This window comes from Poecile atricapillus, chromosome 27 (genome assembly GCF_030490865.1).
Source record: "Poecile atricapillus isolate bPoeAtr1 chromosome 27, bPoeAtr1.hap1, whole genome shotgun sequence".
Taxonomy (NCBI): domain Eukaryota; kingdom Metazoa; phylum Chordata; class Aves; order Passeriformes; family Paridae; genus Poecile; species Poecile atricapillus.
In genome coordinates this window covers 2,933,609-2,952,896 of record NC_081275.1, presented here as the reverse complement: position 1 = coordinate 2,952,896, position 19,288 = coordinate 2,933,609, and the positions used below count along the sequence as shown (strand labels likewise).

The 19,288-nt window shown below is 53.4% G+C and overlaps 2 protein-coding genes across 5 annotated transcripts; both read right to left on the bottom strand.

The window, feature by feature from the left end:
• Window positions 1–3,805: 3,805 nt before the first annotated feature.
• On the bottom strand, window positions 3,806–10,175 carry CNP (2',3'-cyclic nucleotide 3' phosphodiesterase). Of its 2 annotated transcripts, none has more exons than XM_058858254.1 (4): window positions 10,019–10,175; window positions 7,262–7,931; window positions 6,572–6,714; window positions 3,806–6,021 (listed from the first exon to the last, which is right to left on the bottom strand). In XM_058858254.1, exons 1-4 carry the CDS (start codon window positions 10,019–10,021, stop codon window positions 5,569–5,571), a joined length of 1,269 nt encoding a protein of 422 aa, XP_058714237.1. In that variant the 5' UTR covers window positions 10,022–10,175; the 3' UTR covers window positions 3,806–5,568. The 2 variants fall into 2 exon arrangements, with proteins under 2 accessions (XP_058714237.1, XP_058714239.1); XM_058858256.1 differs by lacking the exon at window positions 10,019–10,175 and adding an exon at window positions 8,363–8,508.
• Window positions 10,176–10,325: 150 nt separating this feature from the next.
• Window positions 10,326–19,198, bottom strand: ODAD4 (outer dynein arm docking complex subunit 4). Of its 3 annotated transcripts, XM_058858248.1 has the most exons (12): window positions 19,041–19,198; window positions 18,518–18,649; window positions 18,108–18,261; window positions 15,824–15,885; window positions 15,011–15,167; window positions 14,017–14,241; window positions 13,495–13,702; window positions 11,888–11,974; window positions 11,497–11,693; window positions 11,242–11,342; window positions 10,951–11,026; window positions 10,326–10,526 (listed from the first exon to the last, which is right to left on the bottom strand). In XM_058858248.1, the coding sequence occupies exons 1-12, from the start codon at window positions 19,149–19,151 to the stop codon at window positions 10,423–10,425; spliced, it is 1,614 nt and encodes a 537-aa protein (XP_058714231.1). In that variant the 5' UTR covers window positions 19,152–19,198; the 3' UTR covers window positions 10,326–10,422. The 3 variants fall into 3 exon arrangements, with proteins under 3 accessions (XP_058714231.1, XP_058714232.1, XP_058714233.1); XM_058858249.1 differs by lacking the exon at window positions 15,824–15,885 and having other exon boundaries at window positions 19,041–19,179; XM_058858250.1 differs by lacking the exons at window positions 15,824–15,885; window positions 19,041–19,198 and having other exon boundaries at window positions 18,518–18,678.
• Window positions 19,199–19,288: the final 90 nt, after the last annotated feature.

Sequence of the window (19,288 nt, the reverse complement as noted above, 5' to 3'; positions counted from 1 at the left end):
AGCAAGAAAATGCAAGTCCAGCTCTGAACTGACAGTCTGTACTTCCTCTTGCACAGTGTCAGGACAGGAGCTGGAGGGATGGATGAGCTTCCGGCCTGGAGCTGTGTCCTGGTGGGTTTGGTGTGGGGCACTGCCTGTTAGCAGTTTGATTTTCACCTAAAAGGTGGTGTTACAGCAGGGTCTCAGCTGGGAGAGGGCTCTGCTTCCAGAATTCCCCCCTTTTCTCTACAGCATGGACGGTTTTTGTCCAGGTGCCCTGTGTGAGCTCCTGTCTGGCAGGTTCTGGAGCACGGTGCTGTCAGGCTCAGCCTGGGATGTGAGCAGAGCAAGAGGCAGTGGGGCCGTGGCTGGGGGTCCTGGGCTGTGCTCAGTGAGGGGCACAGGGGTTTGCCCAAGCTCCTGGGCTGACCCTGGCAGTGTGGGGCTGTTGGAGGCTGGAGTTTGCTCAGAGAATGGCTTCTTGTGCACACAGGCTGGGCTGTGCTGAGAGAAAACCTCCCAGTGACTCTGTGTAACACCTGATTTGCCTTCCCGAAGCAGAACAAACACTGCAGGGAGCTCATTTTGAGCTCACTGAACGAGGTGATCACTCAGAATGCCACATCTTTGTCTTCCTCCCTCCGAGGGCTGTGCCCTTCAGCAGGACAGGAGCTGCTGTGGGGAGCTCCCGGCGGTTCCAGCGGTGGTGACGTTGCTGTCGTGGTCCTGCTGTGGTGTTTGGTCAGGATTCTTGACAATCTGCTTTCGTAGAGGGAAAATTTAAGGGCTTAAATTTTAGCACTGCAGAACAGAGTATTTTACAACTGGTTTGAAACTCAGCTTTCTAAGTGAACCAGCGCTGAGTGATACTTTCAAAACCCAACTCTCCCACGTTTATTCTGATGTCCTTCACACTGGTGTGAGGGATGGACCCACCCAGGTGCACCAAGAGCAGCTGGGTCCTGGCACTTTTCAGGCTCTGAAATGGTGAATACGTGGGGAACTGAAATACTGGTCTATGCACACTGATGCTTCCCCAGCTTTCCTGGCACTGTAAATCAGAGTTTACAAGGCCTGTTTAGTGGCATTTTGGATCCATGACATCTCGTCCCGTGTGTGTGTGTTGATGTCACTGTACAGTCTGGGTTGTTCTCAGTCTCCTGTTGCTGAGCAGAGCCATGTTCTGTGTCTGTCAGTGGGTTTATTCTCATTTTCCCCTGCCCCAGGGAAGTGTGACCAGCTTCCTCCCTCCCTTCCTTCTCTCCAAGCTGAGTGAGCCCGTTCCCTGGAGCACAGGAGTGGAATGGCTCTGCTTCTGGGAGAGAAAATGTATACAGCAGCTATTTATAACCTGTACATGAATGCATGATTTAATGTAGTTAAATATTCATATGGTGAGTGCCAAGACTTTCTACAGAGCGTTGTTACGTGAATCAAGGTGAAGGCAAATGCTTAGAACCATGGAATGGGTTGGGCTGGAAGGCCTTTAAAGGCTGTCAAGTCCAACCCTCTGCCATGGGCAGGGACACCTTCCACTAGCCCAGAGTGCCCCAGGCCCTGTGCAGCCCCTGTTCCCCACAGCACAGAGCAGGGCTGAGCAGGGCTCGGTGGCACCTGGCACCTCAGGGCAGCAGCAGTGCCCAGTGGCACTGTGACCTCCACCATGTCCCAGCATGGCTTGGGGAGACAAAACTCAGCTTCTTTCCAAAAAATGGACTCAGCTGTGCATTGCTTGGAATGTTGCCTCCACACATGGTGGTTCCAGGACATTATCCATGGGTTGTGGTTGGGTGTAGCTACAGGAAGCTGAGAGTGCCAGTGCTCCAGCTGCTCACAGCCCTCCCACACATCCTGCAGCCCCAGGGGGACCACCAGGCCCACAGAGCCACCAGCCCCATGGGACCACCAGCCCCATGGGGACCACCGGCCACAGGGATTTGCTGCAGAGACCACAAGAGTGTCTTCAAGTGCTGCTGTGCCTGTGCTGTTTCTAGAGGGACAGAGCACACAGAGGTGCAGGAGGTGGTGTTGCAGCAGCTGCCCAAGGCACAGGCATGGTGGGATGGACACGATTTGGTTTGACTCCCAGCCTGGCAGCTCCTGCCCAGGGTCTCCAAGGGGGAATGGCTGGTGCTGCGAGAGCTGCTGCCAACAAGGACCTGGAGAGAGCAGAGCTGCCATGGCTGAGAGCCAGACCAGGCTGGTGTGGCAGGGACATCTTCCACCAGCCAGGTTGGGAGTAGATGCTCTGAACAGCTCGAGAACTGGCGAGTGGCTGTCAGCTTCTCTGGGAAAGTTGTGAAGAGAAGTGTGTGAGGAGTGTGGCTGTGGGCAGAGCTGGCATGTGAGGGCTCTGCTGTAGGACTGCAGTTTAGGCAGGGAGATCAGGAGTTGTGTGGCTATTAGGCTTTGCCTTGGATGTGGTTTTGTCTGGCCATGCTCAGAATCAGAATAGTTTGGGTTGGAAAGCTGTGAAGTCCATTCAGGAGGTTCTGGCCACCCTCTTAAGGCTCCTCATTGCTTTGGCTGCACAGAAATGTACCTGGTTTGTTTCTGATTGTGGGAGCGCTCAGTGAGCAGGATCCCCTGTGCTGCTGGCTGTTGTAAATGCAGAAATGCAAACTGGAAAATGGGAGAAAAACAAATTGTTCAGGTACAAGAGTATTATCCATGGATTAGCGGGTCCCTCCACTCTGTATCTGCTGAGATGCAGAGTGCATGCTGCTGTGGTACCGTGGTGTGTCTGATGTGGAGCCTGGTGCCAGTCCCTGTCCAGCCACACTGGCCTGGATCTGCAGCCATCAAACAGTCACAGGGTTGGGCCATGTGCTGCTTTGCTGTTTCCAAATGACTTCCTCAGTTTCAGTAATAACTCCAGATATTCTCTTATTTCCAATGGATGGTTTTCATCCTGTTTAAATTCGTGCCTTGTCCTCTCCCCTCCTCTTCCCTAGGGAACAGGACAACTGTGTGCTGCACCCACCCGTGTCCCTGGAGCAGTGCTAGTCCCTGGGTGGCTGTGGCAGGGCTGTGGCAGGGGTAGGTGGCAATAGCTGGTGGCTGTCCCTGGCTCTGTGAGGCCATTCTGGGTCCCTGTGTGACTGTGGGAGCCGATATGAAATGCTTTGGCCTTCCTGGCCAGGCCCCACTCTCCTCATTCCCACCATTGTGGATGGGGTTATCCCTTCTTGGAGCAGTGCTGGGCACTTTCCCTGACCCAGATCTGAGCTTGGAGGGACAGCTCTGGTGTGTTGCTGGCAGCTGGGACACTGTGCCCGAGCTGGAGCTCCGGAGGTGGCCCAGGAGGGCAGGATCCATGGGGAGCCCCAAGCCAGCGGGACGAGCAGCCCAGCTGCCATCCCAGCCTGTCCAACTGCCCAGCCCTGTCCCCCTGTCCCCTGATGGCTCCTGTGAACAGTGTGGTGTGAGGTGGCATCCGAGGGGCCACGGGGGAGCCCCACAGTGCACGAGTGTCACAACATTGCAGAACAGTCAGGACAAATCCAGGCACCGATGCGAAGCCACTTGGAGAGGAGCTTGTCCCTGCGCTGCCGTATTTATCTGAATTGGAATTCGGAATGTTTACCTCAGTGTACATAGCTCAACCTTTCCCTGGGAGGAAAGGGGAATTGCATGGAGCAATCGCTGTCTCATTGCTTTGCCAAACTCCTCATCCTCTTCCAGCCGGGCTCCGCATCGGTACCAACTGTCCCTCTTTGACCTTTCTAGGATGTGAATGGTAAAAATGTGAATATTTGTTGTTTACTTCCTTAGCAGAACTCCTGATGCCGTGTTTGTATGGGAAATCAGCCTGAGCAGACTCATATGCAATCGGTTTTACTTTATTATAAACTGTATATGATGTACAAACTAATAAAAACTCAAACAACGACAGTGTCACTGTTGTTCTTGAACAGGCAGATGAAGGAGATATTCCAGCTGTTGATTCCAGTGCTGGAGTGATCTGGGCACTGGGGGAATGGGCTCAGCCGGCCCCTGAGCAGGTGCTGGCAAATACCTTGTAGAGCTTTGGTGGAACAAACCCTGGAGGTTCTGTCAGGGGAGGCTGAGTGTTGGGCACTCGGCTGCTGCCAGTGCAGAAGCTCAGAGGGGTTTCTCCATGAAGGGTCACAGGTGCTCTGGGTGGGTTTATAGCTCGCTATTTTATGTTATAATGAGAATTTATTCTTATCCTTTGCTTCTGAACAGCAGGAAGTATTTTGCTTACATGGTAGAGTGTTTGGTACCAGAAAAGCACCAAAGCTCTCCCTGCTTTTGGCCTCAACAGTCAGAGAAGAAATGCTCCTTGCCCCAGCAACATTGGACTCGGGGTGAGCTCTGCCCCAGCCCAGCCCACGCCTCAAACACAGTCAGTATTTACAGTGTTAGTGTGGGTTAATGTCACTCTGCTGCTCCCCAGACCCTCAGCCAGAGCAGGAGGTCGAGCTGGGACCTTACCTGGGGCTGTTAGTGGAGCTTTGTGTTAAACCATGCCCAGGAGCCACCGCCCTGCTGGGCCAGGGCCTGGCACAGCACAAACCCAAGTTTCAATAAAACAGATTTAATGACAAAAGTGCTGGGTCAGTAACTTCCAGCCAGAGTTTAGGTTCAAGCAGACATGAGTTACACAGTTACAGTGCCTCTGCTTTCTACACTAAGGGGTTACTCCAGCCTAACTCTTAACATTCAAGTGCATTAGAGGGAGTAAAATCTTGCATGAAGTCCAGTTGTGCACTTCAGACATGATTTTAGTTTATATCAAATAAGATGGAAAAGATGTTAGTTCATCTCTTCCACTCCCTGCCAAGGCAGGATTGTTCCCTACAGGACATGGGATGGTTCTTGGTCCAGCCCAGGTGGAAGGAAGGGGCTGGAGCTGCTTTGCAGGAATTGGCTCCCTGTCCTGTTGTTTCACTTGATTTCCCAAAAGTTCATGGTTGGTGTCTTTAAGACATAACCTGGCACAGTGCCCTCCTCCTGGCTGTCCCCAGAGCATCTTTGCTGTGAGGGACAGGAGCTGGGATGGAGCCCACTGGGCAGCTTCGGGACTGGCCTGCGATTTGGGCTGCCAGGACCTGCTGCCCTCAGTGAGGTCTGTCCTTAGGGGCCAAACCCTTGGTAAGGACAGGACTCCTGACAGGAGTGACCCACGCCTGGGTCTCGCTGGTTCTGACCCAGAATGGCCGATGTCAGTCCCTGGGTGTGGGAAGGGAGGGACATCCTGCAGTTCCCTTGGCTTCAGACCAGCGACTGACAGGCTTTGGTCAGTGCCAACAGGTAAAGATCGAACGATTGTGGTTCAGAGGGAAGCGATAAAAGCCCCAGAGTTGATCTTTCTCCAAGGAAGAAAACAAGCAGGACACCCCAGCTGGTTCCCTCCAAAACTCATATTAAAATCTGTGACAATTTCAGTCAGGAGTTGCTTGTTTTCTTCCTTTTCTGAGGCCAATAACTCCCCAGAGGCTTCACGCTGGGGTGGGCAGGAGGGTTTACTTTAGTAAAGGTAGAATTATTTCTCTTTACACTTTTAAGGTTACAGGAGTTACTTGCCTTTTAAAAACAAACCGAGGAGCTGCCCTGCCTGTGCTCCTAGATGATGGTGCAGGAACTAAAGGCAGAGCCCCGTTTGTTGGTGCTCTGCGTTGGCACAAGTTTTCCCTTCCCATAGTATCCCGAAAATATCGCCCTCACATCAATCTTTTTAGACAGGACAAGCATCCACATACCGTTATCAAAATACAGCAGTTTCCCTCCTCCAATTTCCCCCACTTGCTCCCCTTTGTTCCCTGCCTTTTCCAGCTTCACAAACTCCAGCAGGTCGAGCCCGGTCTGGACGGCTTCGACGCCGTTGGCGCAGCCGAGGGTGATGTGAGCGCGGCTGCCCCGCGGGAAGTTGTCCGTGGGCAGGATCTTGTCGGCGTCCCCGGGCCAGAGCAGCAGCTGCTGCTCGCTCAGCTCGATGCGAGCCCCGACAGTCTTTGTGGTGATGAACAGCGCCGAGATGGAGAGGGTGAAGCCTTTGCCGTAGGAAGCCTTCACGGCCTGGAGGAGAGGGACACGCACAAGGGACAGCGTTAGCGCCTGTGGGCGGGGATTGACAGCGCTGCCCTGGGGTCACCGTCCCCAGGCTCGGGGATGTGGCTGCTCATGGCAGCTCTTGCTGTGACATGGTCAAAACACCCAGAGCAGGGAGAAGGTCAGTGCCTGACACCCCAGCTCCATGGAGTTGGAGCTGGTAACATCTTTGTTCTTCACAAATTCCAATATTTAAACTGGGCTTATGTGCTCTGAAATAATCGATCTGGGAATCTAAGTCCCTCAATTCATTATCATTCAGCTCAAGCTGTCAGAGATGATGCTGGAAGCCATGATAATCAGGGAAAGTGGGAGTATTTTGTTTGGAAACAGGAAACGATCACCATCCCAACAATTTGGAGTTTTCTCTGCACGGGCCACATGGACGTAGTTGCTGTCCCTGTATTTGGCCTCTTGGGTCAGAGCAAAGCCCATTCCCAACCCTCTCCCAGGCTCATGGACACCCTGCTGGGGAGGGAGAGGACATGGAAGGAGGAGGTGGGACCCCAACACTCACTTCCTGCTGCGCATATTCCTCGGCTCCGGCTGCTTTTCCAAACTCAGTGTATTTTGTGGTGCAGTGCAGGACCCCAGGTGGCCTCTTCACAAAGTAGCTGGTGAGATCTATTTTTATTTTGGGATCTTCGATAGCAGAAGGAACTGCAGATACAGGTAAACAATGTCACTGTCACAAAGTGATTCCCCTGATCCAGTCTCAGCTCCCTTCCCTACCCCAGCCTTCACATCTCATCTCTCTGACTGCTGGGGAGTGCTGGGTGGGAAACCAAACCCCTCCCTCCTCCCAGGCTCACGGCAGATGGAGCCAGAGAACAGAAACTCCTGTGCACCATCGTGGCTCATCTTGAACCTGATGATGTGAGGGTCCCCTAAGGGATGGGATTGTTCAGCCTTGCCCATTTCTCTCTCTTTGCCTTTTTCCCACCCAAGCCGTTGGAACCAGGGAACACCCAGGATCCCATGTCCTGCTGCTGCTGCCCAAGCTCAGTGCCCTGTGGTGCCAGAGCTAAAAAGACATGGGAAAAACTCTTTATTTTTACTTACAAAAGCAACTTTGTCAATTATGAGAACCAGGTTAGTAGCTTTAAAAAGCTTTTGTTGTTGACAGCTTTAGAAACTGGCTTTAGAAGCTGATCAGACTTGTTAACATCAACAGGTAAGAACGTGGTAAGACAACATCTATACATACAGTATTTACTCTCCTTTTTGAAGGCTTTGAGACTCCCAAGCTCATCCAAGAATGCCTGGCCAGCCTTCCTCAGGATCTCCGAACTTCTTTTGCTCAAAAACCACCCAAAATACATGGGGAGGAATTCCTTCTCCAAGCTTGGCTTCATCTTCTTCAGCTCTTCCACAGTTAGTTTCCATTGATTCTTGTCCTTTAGCTGGGGACAATCCAAGCGCCACGGGGTTTTGGGTTCGGCAAAGATGACTTTGTACCGGTACTTGTCGGCAATGTCAAAGAGCTGGTCCAGCCGTTCCCGCTCATGGTGAGTGTCATCCAAAACGATGACGCTGATCTCCCGTTTGCAATAGTCAACTAGATCCTCATCCACCTTGGAGTACTCTTCAGGAATGGAGCTTCTTATTAGAGGTGTGATTTTATAGTGATCAACAGAGATGACCCTGCAGGCGTCTTTGTACCGATCGTGGATGGCCTGGGCGAGGGTGGACTTCCCGCTGCCAGGCAGGCCCCGGAGGATGAAAAAGGTTTTGGATTCTTTGAGTGTGGAGATGGTTTCTTCATCATCCAGGAACGGGAAATGCAAGCTCTCAGGTCTCTCTTTCGCTGATTGAGTAGACATTTTTCTAAATATTTTAGGCAGGAAAGTGTGACTCTTCTTGGAGAAGCCTTTGTTCTGAAATGGAAGGAGAAAACACTTTGCAGGGCAGGAACCCCAGAGAAAATGTGGCTCTGCTGAGAGTTTAGTGGAAAGGATGGGGCACAGGGAGCATCTCCCCCACACTCCCTCACTTGGGTGTCCTGCTCAGCTGACACCTTCTCCCACAGCAGGGATCCACCGCATCCCACCCAAGGGCTGAAGGTTCAGCCCTGCTCCCCGCTCTGGCCTTGGCAGCTGCAGTCCTGCCCCACCCAGAAGAGGTTTCTCAGGCACCATGAGCTGCCACAAAGCCCCAGCCTGGGCAGAGCTCCTCGTGTGGCACATTCAGTCTGAACACTCGAACAAACCCCTGTGGCTGCCGGATGTGAGAGCAGTGAGCCGTGGAGGAGCCCAACAGGAACTGAAAGTCCAGCAGGTTGAGAGCTGCCACACGCCTGTCCCCTCACCTGAACCACAAACTCCACTCCCAGGGAAGGGGCTGTTCCCTAGGGCATCCAGCAAGGATAACGCTGTCTCTCTCTGAGCTGCACTGAGGATCAGCAGCTGAGTGCCTCGCAGGAATTTGGGCTTCTCCTGGGAAGAACAACTGAGATGGCTTCCAGGAAAGCCAAACCCCTCCCAGCAGCTGCCAGGCAGAACTCGAAAGTGAAACCTCGAGTGCTGGAGGAAATGAAACACTCGTGGTTGGCAGCAGTGAGCGGGAAATGCCGCTGGGAGCTGGCACAGGCTCTCCCTCCCCTCCTGCCAGCAGCTCTGGTAAGCGGAATCCCAGATTAATTCCCAGTAGGGCCTGGGAAAACACGGGACTGAAAGGAAACGAGGGATTTCTTCAGCTGTGCAAGTTCTCAATAGCATCAACGAGGCAGACGCTGTTTGTTGGGTCAATACATGAACTTTCCACCCCCAGAGCTGTCTGTGGGCCAGCTCAGCCTGGGATCCACTGCACCTGCTGAAGCCAAAGACCACGAGAGCAATACCCAAGAAGTGAGTTTTGCCTTTGATGCAAAAAATGAGAAGTTTTATGTAAAACATAACTGCTCTGCCTGGGCCAGAAAAATGTTTTTCCAGTTCACAGTTTTTAAAAAACACTTCAGATGTTGATTTCCCCATCTCTTTATTCCAGAAGGTTTTGGTTCCAAATGTCCTGGGAGCAGGAGCAGGACCCCACATTTCCCACGGGGCTCAGCTGCAGCCTCACTCCCAGACGGGGACAAACCTGAGAGCAGCAGGAGCTCCCCAGCGACCGCGGCCTCGGGGCTCAAAGTGCTCACACCGGAGGAAGCGGGTGAGTGACCTGGAGCGCTGCTCCTTCCCGCAGCGCAGTGCCCCGCTTGCCGGGGCGGTCACACGGCCGGAGCCGGTGCTGCGGCGACCCCGAGCCAGGCTGTCCTCGCACCGGGCTGTCCCCGCACCGGGCCGGGCTGTCCTCGCACCGGGCTGTCCCCGCACCGAGCCAGGCTGTCCCCGCACCGGGCCGGGCTGTCCCCGCACCGGGCCGGGCTGTCCCCGCACTGGGCCGGGCTGTCCCCGCACCGGGCCGGGCCGTCCCGCGGGCGGGGACCGGGGCCGCTGTTCTGCCGCGGCAGCTGCTGAGGGGACTGAGGCGCTTTTCAGCCCCGTGAACAAAGGAACAATCGCGGCCCCCCCGGGCCATTGTTCGCCGCCGGCTCGGGGACAACGGGCGCCTTCACGGGCCGGGCCGGGCGGACAAAGGCTCCGCAGAGCCCGGGGGAGCGGGGTCTCGCCGGACAATCTCCCATTGAGCCGGGACCGGCCCCCCCGCCGCCCCCACACAGCTCCCGCTTGTCCCCTGCTCCCCATGGAACCGGGGCTCGTGGAGGGAGCGATCGCCCCCGGCCCCGGGCTGTCCGTGCCCCAGCAGTCCCCAGGGTGTCCCGGGACCCCCGAGCCGGAGCCGCGGCTCCCCGGGGCCGTTCTCGGGGCTCGGCTGCCTCCGCACCCCCCAGGACCCGGCCCCCACGTGTCGGCCACGCCGCCGGCGCTTCCGCCCTCTGGGAACCGGCACCTCTGCCGGGCGGAGCGGCGGCCCCGACCCCGATGCTAATCCCGGTGTTTGTCCCCATCCCGCCGGCCCCGCTTACCATGGTGAGGGCAGCGGCTCCGGGGCGGCCGCCGGTGCGGAGCGGCGCGGCGGGGAAGCGGCTCTGGGGCGGGCACGGCCGCGGTTCCTTTCATAGCCCCGGGGCCCGCCCGCCCCCGAGGGCCGGGCCGAACCCTCCCCGGGGCGGCGGTTCCGGGGCTCGGCCCCCGCCCCGCCCGGCCGCGGAGGAGCCGGTGCCGGGGATGCTGCCCGGGGTACGGGGAGCGGGGAGGCAGCGCTCCGAGTACGGCGGGGGCTCAGACCAGCTCCTTCCCTACTCCTGACACCATTTCAGTGCTGGGTATGACGCTTGCTCAATATTTATTTCATCTTCCCGCCTAGGCTCTACTTTTCCCCACTGCTCCCCTTTATTTCCTTGTGTTTTCCCCTTGTGTTTCCGTCTGCTTAGGTACCGTTTCTGGCTTCCTCTGACGGCTTTTCATCTTCATTCCCTTCCTCTTTCACATTCTCAGTGGTGTTTTTTATGTCTTCACTGCTGAAGAGGCGATCTGGGGAAGGAAAAGAAAACAAGCCAAGTCCTAGAACTCAGCAGTTGGGCACAAGAAAGGCTCCCTCAGCCTCAGCAGGAATCTCTCACTCCCATTTGGGTCCTGGCAGGGCAGGCGCTGGGCTGCACGGGCACTGTGAGCACAGCGCCCTGCCAGGACCCCCCAGCGAACCCCAGGAGGACGGGCCAGGGCCGGGGTGTCGGTGAGAGCCTGCAGGGGACACTCAGGGAGCGCTGCCATCTCCTGCTCTCAGCTGGGCACGGCCGGACCTGGGAGCGCAGCTGAAGCAATGCTGGACTTCCACCAGGATTTTAATTCAATACTTGCAAGGAAATGTGTGCTGTGGGAATTCTAAGGTGCTGCTGGATATGCAGAACAGGAGAGTGGGTTTTTTCCCCATTTTTGGCCGTAGAGGTACAAGTACCTTTAAGTGAGAGAATCCCGTCTTTGTGGCTTTTGTTCAGCTCTGCAATGAAGCTTTTGCTCACATTATCCAAGGCCTGAAAGGGATGAAGTTCTTAATAAAAGCCCCAGAAATGCAACTACATACCCAACATTTTCCTGTTTTCTTTTGTTCTCTGCTATCATTATCAGATCTTTTCCTACTGTAAAACTGCATTTCTACAGCATTCTACTGGCTGGAGTATCCCAGCTGGGATAGCAGCTACTGACAGAGGCTGCCCAGAGCTCCTCCTCCCCTCAGCAGCCCCCTTACCGCTATGATGGCATTTTGAGCAGTTTCACTGGGCACAAGCTTTGCCTTCTCCAGACCCCTTTCAAAATTCATGATTGCAGACCGGTAGTCTTTCATTTTCACTGGAACAGAAAAGGATATCAGCTGGTTTAGCCCAGAATCAGGAGTAAGAAATAATCAAGCCAATCTGAGCAGTTGCTTTGGCTGTTAAATCCCAGAGATGTTTTCAGACCCGCTTCTCCACCCTGAGAGCAAAACCTGTGCCCACATCTTTACCTTGTGCCTGTGCCACCAGCACGGTGGCGTGGAGCTGCCACTCCACATCTCCCTCCTCATCTGCTGACTGCAGGGACTTCTGGCCATAATCTTGGGCTACTTCAGCTTTATCCAGCTCGAGGTAGCACCGCCCAATTTCATGGAACAGCCAGGCCTTCTCCAGGCTGGATTGGGCCAGTGGAATCTTCTCCTCCCAGCTTCAAGCAGAGTAAGACAGACATACCTTCACCAACCCTCACTGGGTACAGCTACCACACAACACTGGTGTGATAGCAAAGGGTTCAGGTGTGAAAATGTCCTCAGGCATGGCTGCAATGAGGACACTCCACTGAAGAACCATGACCTGGGTCACTCCATCCCCCTGATGCCTTTGCTGCTGGGCTGTACATACGTGTTGATGGCCTGCTGGAACTTGCCAATTCGGGCGTACACGTGGCCAATGTTGTCCAGGGCCCGGGACACGGCATCTGTCAGAGAGCTGAGACAGGGAGACAAAGGGATTGTGGCACTGACATTGTCCTGTTCCTCACTCACTCTGTGTTTCTTCAGCCTCATGGTCCCTCTGGTGCTCCCCATGCTCTCAGAGAAGTATTGAGAAGTAAAGGGCCCATGTCAGGCTGAAAGTCATGAAATCAAGGTTGATTTTTGATTTTATCTACAGCTGACCCCATGAAGAAATGGTTTAGGGAATCATTTCCACAGGGGAAATGGTTTAGCTTTGCCTTTGATTATTATTGTTAATTTGTGTGCAAATCTAGCAGTCCTTGGGAAAGTCTTTCCACTTTTCTTTGCCTGTTTCCCTCTGTGTCCCTGAAAGTCATGGATGATTTTTGTCTTCCAAAGCAAAGACCCAAAAAGGCATCTGCAGTGTGTCTGCAGGCTCCTGACACCGGCACTGATCCCATGCTTAGACTGAGCTTTGCTCCATGCTACAGGCAACTCCCTCTGTAATAACAGGCTCTGTGGGCTTTTATTTTTTTCTTAATTATCCTCATTCTCATCTTCAGAAGTGCCCTTGCCTACCCTTACCTTGGAGATGGAAAAGTCAATGCGAGGAGCAGATAAATGCGATGGGATGGAACCGCAGACGGGTTTGGGTGGGAAGGGACCGTAAGGATCATCCAGTTCAAATCCCCCAGTCACGGGGTCATTAACGCGAGTCATTAATAAGTCATTAACACGTCATTAACGAGTCATTAACGAGTCATTAACGAGTCATTAACGTCATTACCGGCTGCAGCCGCCAGAGGGCGCGGCCCGCCCGTCGCCGCCGGTCCCTCCCGTTCAGAGCGGTCCCAAAGCCGGGCGGCTCCTCCCGCCCCTCTCCGGTAATTCCTGCCTTTACCCGGCCCTGCTCGGGGAGCGGCATCACCAGCACAGAGGCAGCCTTTTCCTAAACCAACATTCGTTTCCAAAAGGATTTTTGAAAATGAGAAACAACCCCTCAGTGACATTTTAAAAGCTCAGTGCACTGCTGCCAAACAGAAGTCCCAAATCACTTCAAGCCATCGTGCCATGATTTTTGCTATGCTTTGCAAACTCGTGCTAAATCTAAGACTACATTTTGCTCCACTGTGGTTCAAGAGCCATTGGATGTGTCCAGTGCAGAATAGGCAGGTGCACCTGGAAGAGACCTTTATTTCAAGCCATGCTTAATGGTCTCTATGAAAAGGAGTTTAAGACAAAATGTAGCAGAAAACTGGTGCAATTTCAAGCCTGATCTTCCTGAGAAGGAAATGCTTGAGACTGGGACTTGTGTTCTTTTGCTTTACTAGAGCAGAGATTTTGATGTGCTCTGTGCTGTGGATCCTTAAAAATCTGCTTCAGGCTTCTTAGTTTGAAATAGTGAAGATAAAAAGTCACCACAGAACACTTGGGCAGAGCTGAATGTGTAACCCTGTTAAACTCCCCAGGTGAGAATTGCATTACCTAATGCTAAAACACCCCCACAGAGGCACTTTCCCCTTTCTCCACCCACCTGAACTTCCCAGAACTTACTTCTGCCTGGCACAATCCAGATCCATCTTATGGCTGCGCAAAGCTGCCTCCATCTGTCCCATGGCCAACTGTGCACTCCCAATGCAGCTGTGGAGGTTCCCAATCAGTTCATTCTTGTTGGGAACTTCATTCTCAGACCATGTTTGGATCTTTTTCAGCAGACGCTCAGCTTTCCTGCAGCTTTCCTCAGCAGAACCTCTGGCCAGCACTGGGGACAGGGAGCAGAGTTTGACAGCGGAGTGTGACACACAGACATTGAGAAGTTGGGAGTTCCCCATCCCTGGAAGTGTTCCAGGCCAGCTTGGATGGGGCTTGGAGCAACCTGGGATAGTGGAAGGTGTCCCTGCCCATGGTGGAGGGTGGAACAGGATGAACTTCAAGGTCCCTTCCAACCCAAACCATCTTGGGATTCTGTGATACTCAGGAAGAGAGAGCTGGTGAAGTGGCTAACCCTCAGACAAAGCTTGGGAATAGAGCTCCCCACAGCACTGGGAGGCACTCAGCTGCCAGCCAGGAACCTACACAGATCAATATCCTCCATATTCTTTGCGATGGATCTGCTAATGTCAGATGGTTTCTGTTTCTTGTCCTGCATCCGCCCCTGCCGCAGGAGCTTGCGCTCGTACACCCGGGCGTAAATCGGCTTCTGCTGCTGCCAGAAATCCCGCCGGTGGTTCAGGTAGGAGATGCCATCCAAAACCAGGTCCATGACTTTGATCCCCTGCCTTGTGCTGCTCTGCATCAAGTCTGGAAATAAGGTAAGATAGAACCCAGGTGAGAATCAACAGACCTGAGCTGCAGCTCAGTGGGGAATTGATTTGGAATGTTTTTCTGTTCTGACACAGACAGTCCTGGATGTTAAAGTGCCACATGCTCCTCAGAGCTGAGGTGATGGGAGAATTAACAATGAACTGTCACCCATCCTGTGTGGTTCAGTGAGCTGAGCTGCTGTTCCAGCCTCATATCTGCTGCCTTCTCTGCTGATCAGAGCCAAGAAGGGGCTCTGTAAGTGGGGCCAGCTGTGCTGAGTACTTGTCCTCTGGGACAAATCACCTGTGTGGCACATCTGTATTGACAGGGCACTTTGAACAGTGCTGTGGATCAGGCTGGCAGATGGAAACTGAGAGGGTTTTTACCTGCCTGCAAACCAGGCCGCCCACATGTGTAATTAATACTGGCAACACTGTAAAACCTGTGAGCAAACCAAACCTTAATCACTTCTCTATTTCTGGGTGAAAAGTTCCCTAGAAATATGACTAAAGGACAATCATCTTTGTGCCTTTTTCTAAAATAAGATACTTTTCCAATTGCTGCAACTTGACCTTAACAGCATTTATAACAAACCCACAGCCCCTGAGCAAACACCTGCCTGTGTCCCCACCACTGCAAGCACCATGTGCTATGTGAGCTCTGGTACAACTAATGAAGAGTCACAGGAATATAAAAGAAGAAAAGAAATAAAGAAGAATAAAAAAGGGATGAAAGAAAAATAGAATCTGCTGAGAAAGAGAAATACCTTCATCCTTGAGCAACTTCTCCAGGTATGCCTTGTCAGCATAAAGCTCTCCCAGAAGCTGTTGCTCTGTTTTTGGACTCTGCTTCTTTGTCTGTTTTTGATCCTTTTGATCCTTTGGTTTGTTTTGCTGTTTCTGTTTGTCTTTTTTGCTCTGCAGCTAGAAAAAAAAAAGGAGTGCATCAGTGGGGAACACTGGAATGAGCAGAATTCTGTTTATACTCCATATAAGACAGCTTATTTTTAAAATAAAAACAAAAAAACAGCTGTTTTGGCCATGACCAACTGAAATTCTGCAGCCAGTTGTGCTCCCTGGGGACCACGAGGGTGTTACAGAAAGGGTAAGAACTAGTTCTGACCTCTCAGAGGAACAAGACACTACTGCAATGGAGCACCCAAAAGTGAAGCAATAAAGAAAGTGTCCATTATCAAAACTGTGACCCTTAAACATCAGGTAAACCCAAAGTCAATATTGGAGCTCGCTGTGCTCTCCTCGACCTCTGGGCTGTTACTCATTAGCCTCAGATGGGTGACTGGCAACACCCCCAGATATGGACTGGAGGAGAAATTCTGAGTTTTGCTCCTGCATGGTGGCTCCTCCTGCCTTTCTGCCTTCCCCTTTAAATTCTGGGTGGCTTGAGCCAGACCTGCATTGGAAGCAGGTGACAAACACTCTGAGGACAGGCTTTTAATGCTCAAGAGGCCCTTCAGCATGCCCCCTGCTCCCTGTCCCTGCAGGGACTGTCACTCCCCTGGTGCCCCTCTCAGCATTACAACAACTCTAGAAACTTCTTCAGCAAGAGCCCCGTGCTGTACCTCTGCCTGCCTGCTCACAAAGCACAGCTCCTCCTTGCTCTCCAGCTTCAGCGAGGATGGGTCTGCAGACACAGAGGAGTCTGTGTTAGTGCTGCACAGCAGCCATGCAGGGTGTTGTCAGCAAAATGCCCAGAAAGATGCCAAGCCAAAAACAATTGGTTTCAACCAAAGATTTTCTAATTCTTTCCCATGGAATGGGGGTGTTCTGGGAGCAGGGAACACAGCTCATCCTCTAGCTCCTCCTGGGATTTTAATTCACAGGGCACCAGGGGCTCCTGTTGCAATATTCCTACAGAGAGGGTACATCCTGCATGGAAACTGGAGGAGAAGGATGCAGGTTCTTCTGGAGAATCACAGCTGGAGCATAAAACGGAAGGAAAGGTATTTTAAAGGTTTGTGCACTGATTAGGGCAAAAGGCTCATTGTGTTTTCACTTGACCCCCAGTACCACCATCTGTCTGCAGCCTGGGAGGGAAGAGTGAGGAACAGCTTTGTCTGCTCTGAGGGAAGGACAGAGCCTCCAAGGCTGCTGCAGAATTCCCTCTGGCACAGCCACAGGGCCCAGACCAGCAGCACAAGCCAGGCAGGCCATGGCAGCAGGTGTTGCCATCCATCCAGGTGAAGCAGAGCCAGGGAAGCAGTTTGGGGATGTACCCTGTTAATGTGTGTGCATTTCCCAACTATTCAAACATCTAGATCTATGCTAACGTGCTTCCATGCTTCCCTGCATCTCAGAGCTATTGACTGATTTAAAGTAAGAGTTTTCTAGATTTTAATCCATTCTTGTGCCTGCAGCCCAAGGGGTCCAAAGGTGGTTAGAGCTCTTGGTGGGGGATATTCAGCTGGGAAGATTTCAGCTGGAGCTGTGATGATACCTGAGCATTGTGCTAAGCTCAGGAAGCAGCAGGAATGGAGGAAAGCAAGCCAGATCTGGAAACCTTCCCTGTTTTTTAAATAACTACCCCATATGAAAGCACTGCAGGCTCTGGTGCCACTGGCACGTGTTAATCCGTGGCACTGGGGGAGGGCTGAAGTTTTGAAATCCTGTGAGAGGGAGGCCCTGGCCTAGCTGGGAATCTGTGTGGGGTGTGAGTGGGGTGTGCACTGGGCTGGGACAGGCTCTGGGATCCACCGGGGCGGCTCCAACCCACCCTGCAGGTTTGGCAGCCCCAGAGGAGCCCGGCACGGGTGTTCCACTCACGTGTCAGAGGTGGCAGCCCCAGGCGAGCTGTGGCTGTGCCCCACAGTGGGGCACATCCTGTCCATGTCTGCTGGCAGGGCTGAGAGAAAAACTAAGGGAAAAGGGACTAGTTTTCTGTTTGTTTTGAACCCCACGAGGTCCTTGGCCTTTCCTGTCTCTACAGGACCCGCTCGGTGATCTGAGCCAGGAACGGTGAAAGCAGAGCTCGTTAAAAGAGTCAACAGTTTCACTGCTCTTTTGCAATGAAAACTGGAGGAGAGTCAGGATTTCAGGAGGCCAGTCTGAGGTAGCATGGCACATTTCATTCCAAGCTTTGAATACAGGGATAAAGGTCTCAAAATGGATTCTGTCATTACAATCTCTGTTGGAAGTAGATCACAGAATCATGGAATCCCAGAGTGGTTTAGATTGGAAGGGACTTTAGAGCTCATCCAGCTCCATCTCCTGGAATTCCACCTCCCATAGGCAGGGACACTTTCCACTACCTCAGGGTGCTCCAAGCCCCATCCAACCTGGCCTTGGGCACTTCCAGGGATCCAGGGGAAGCCACAGCTTCTCTGGGCAACTGTGCCAGGGCCTCCCCACCCTCACAGGGAAGAATTTCTTCCCAGTATCCCATCCAACCCTGCCCTCTGTCAGTGGGAAGCCATGCCCCCTTGTCCTGGCACTCCAGGCCCTTGTAAATTGTGTCTCAAACTCTCTCATCAGCTCCTCTCGTATACTGGGAGGCCACAAGCAGGTCACTGATGAGATGAGCTGCTCTGGTCTGTATTCTCTGGAAAGTCTTCATGATGATTTTGAAAACTGGAGTGTCAGGATTTACCTACAGAACTAAAGGGATCAGACACTGCGTATGAACAGTTCAGGGGAGAAAAAAAAAGAATGAAAGAAAAAAAGAGCAGGGTTGGCTCTTTGTGGTGCTTCCTGGTGCTTCTGGATTTATCAGCCACAAACAGCACGGACCCAGAAGCAGAGAGGCTCTGGTGTGGGGCTCTTGGGTCACTTGCAGAGCTGATTTGCCATCTGCTGTGCCCTGAACAGCATTGTCCAGGCTCATGGGGGCCAGAAAGTGACACTTCTTACTTCCAATGCAGTTGACAATCGCCTCCTCGGCCTTGTTGATGCCCAGTTGGAACTTGTGCATATCTGGGCGGAGCCTTCGGCCTCGGTGGTAAAACACCAGCGCGAACTCAAAGTCACCCATGGTGTACAGTGCCTCTGCTTTTTGGTAAAGCCCCTAAAATGACATTTGGGGAAAGAAATTAATAAAATTAGGGAAAACTTTAACTCCTGTCAGGCATACACGAGAGCCCAGGGCTGTAATAACTTGCATGCATTAAACCCCAAAGCTGGAGGTGCTCAACAGCTCCGAGAGCAGCAGCAATCCCAGGAGTGTTTGGAGTGAACTCTCTCCTCACAGCTCTGCCTCGGACCCTGCAGGGTCTCACAGATCCAGATAAGCTTGGTCACCCCCTCCTATTTCAGCTGGTTACCTCTGGGAATGTTTTGTCAATTTGAAGCGAGGCTTCAGCATCTTTCAAGGAGTTTTCTGTGTCTCCAAGTTTCAGAAAACACTTGGAGCGGGTGATGAGGCAGTGCTTGTCTCCTGCTCTCAGCTTCAGTGCCTGGAACCACAGACATGGACACATCACCAGTGCTGGACACGTCACCACACACGGATGTCACCTGTGCTGGCTCAACACCACAAAAACACAAGTGCAGGTATTTGATGCCACAGTTCCCACGTGGATCTTGATGATGGATGAGGATAAAACCGCAAGTATTTTACTGAAAATAGTATTCTCTTGTTTTTCACCGGTTCTCTGCGCTGCAGGCGCTGCACTGTCCCTGAACTGCCCTATCTGGGGACAGGTCCCTCCGTGCCTCCCCCTCTTGCCGCGGGTCCCCCCGGTGCCTCTTCCCCCGCCTGAACCGAACCGCGCCCCATCGCGGGGGCCCCCCCGAGGCCCCTCCCGCCGTGGGCAGGCCGGTGCCCTCGGGCCACGGCGCCCTCACGTCATTGAAGCAGCCCAGAGCCTTGTCGTGCAGGCCGCGCCGGCTCAGGGTTGTCCCCTCCGTCATGAGACTCCCGAAGGTGACGACGGGCAAGGACTCATCGTCCGCCATGGCTGCGCCGCGGCGCCGTTGCCAAGCAACGGCTACACAGCAACACCTGCTTCCGGTGAGCTGCCCCGCCCCGGAAGTGACGAAACGCGCGCCCGGCCCCGCGCCCACGTGGGGTCCCGGTGTCACGGGCGGCCCCG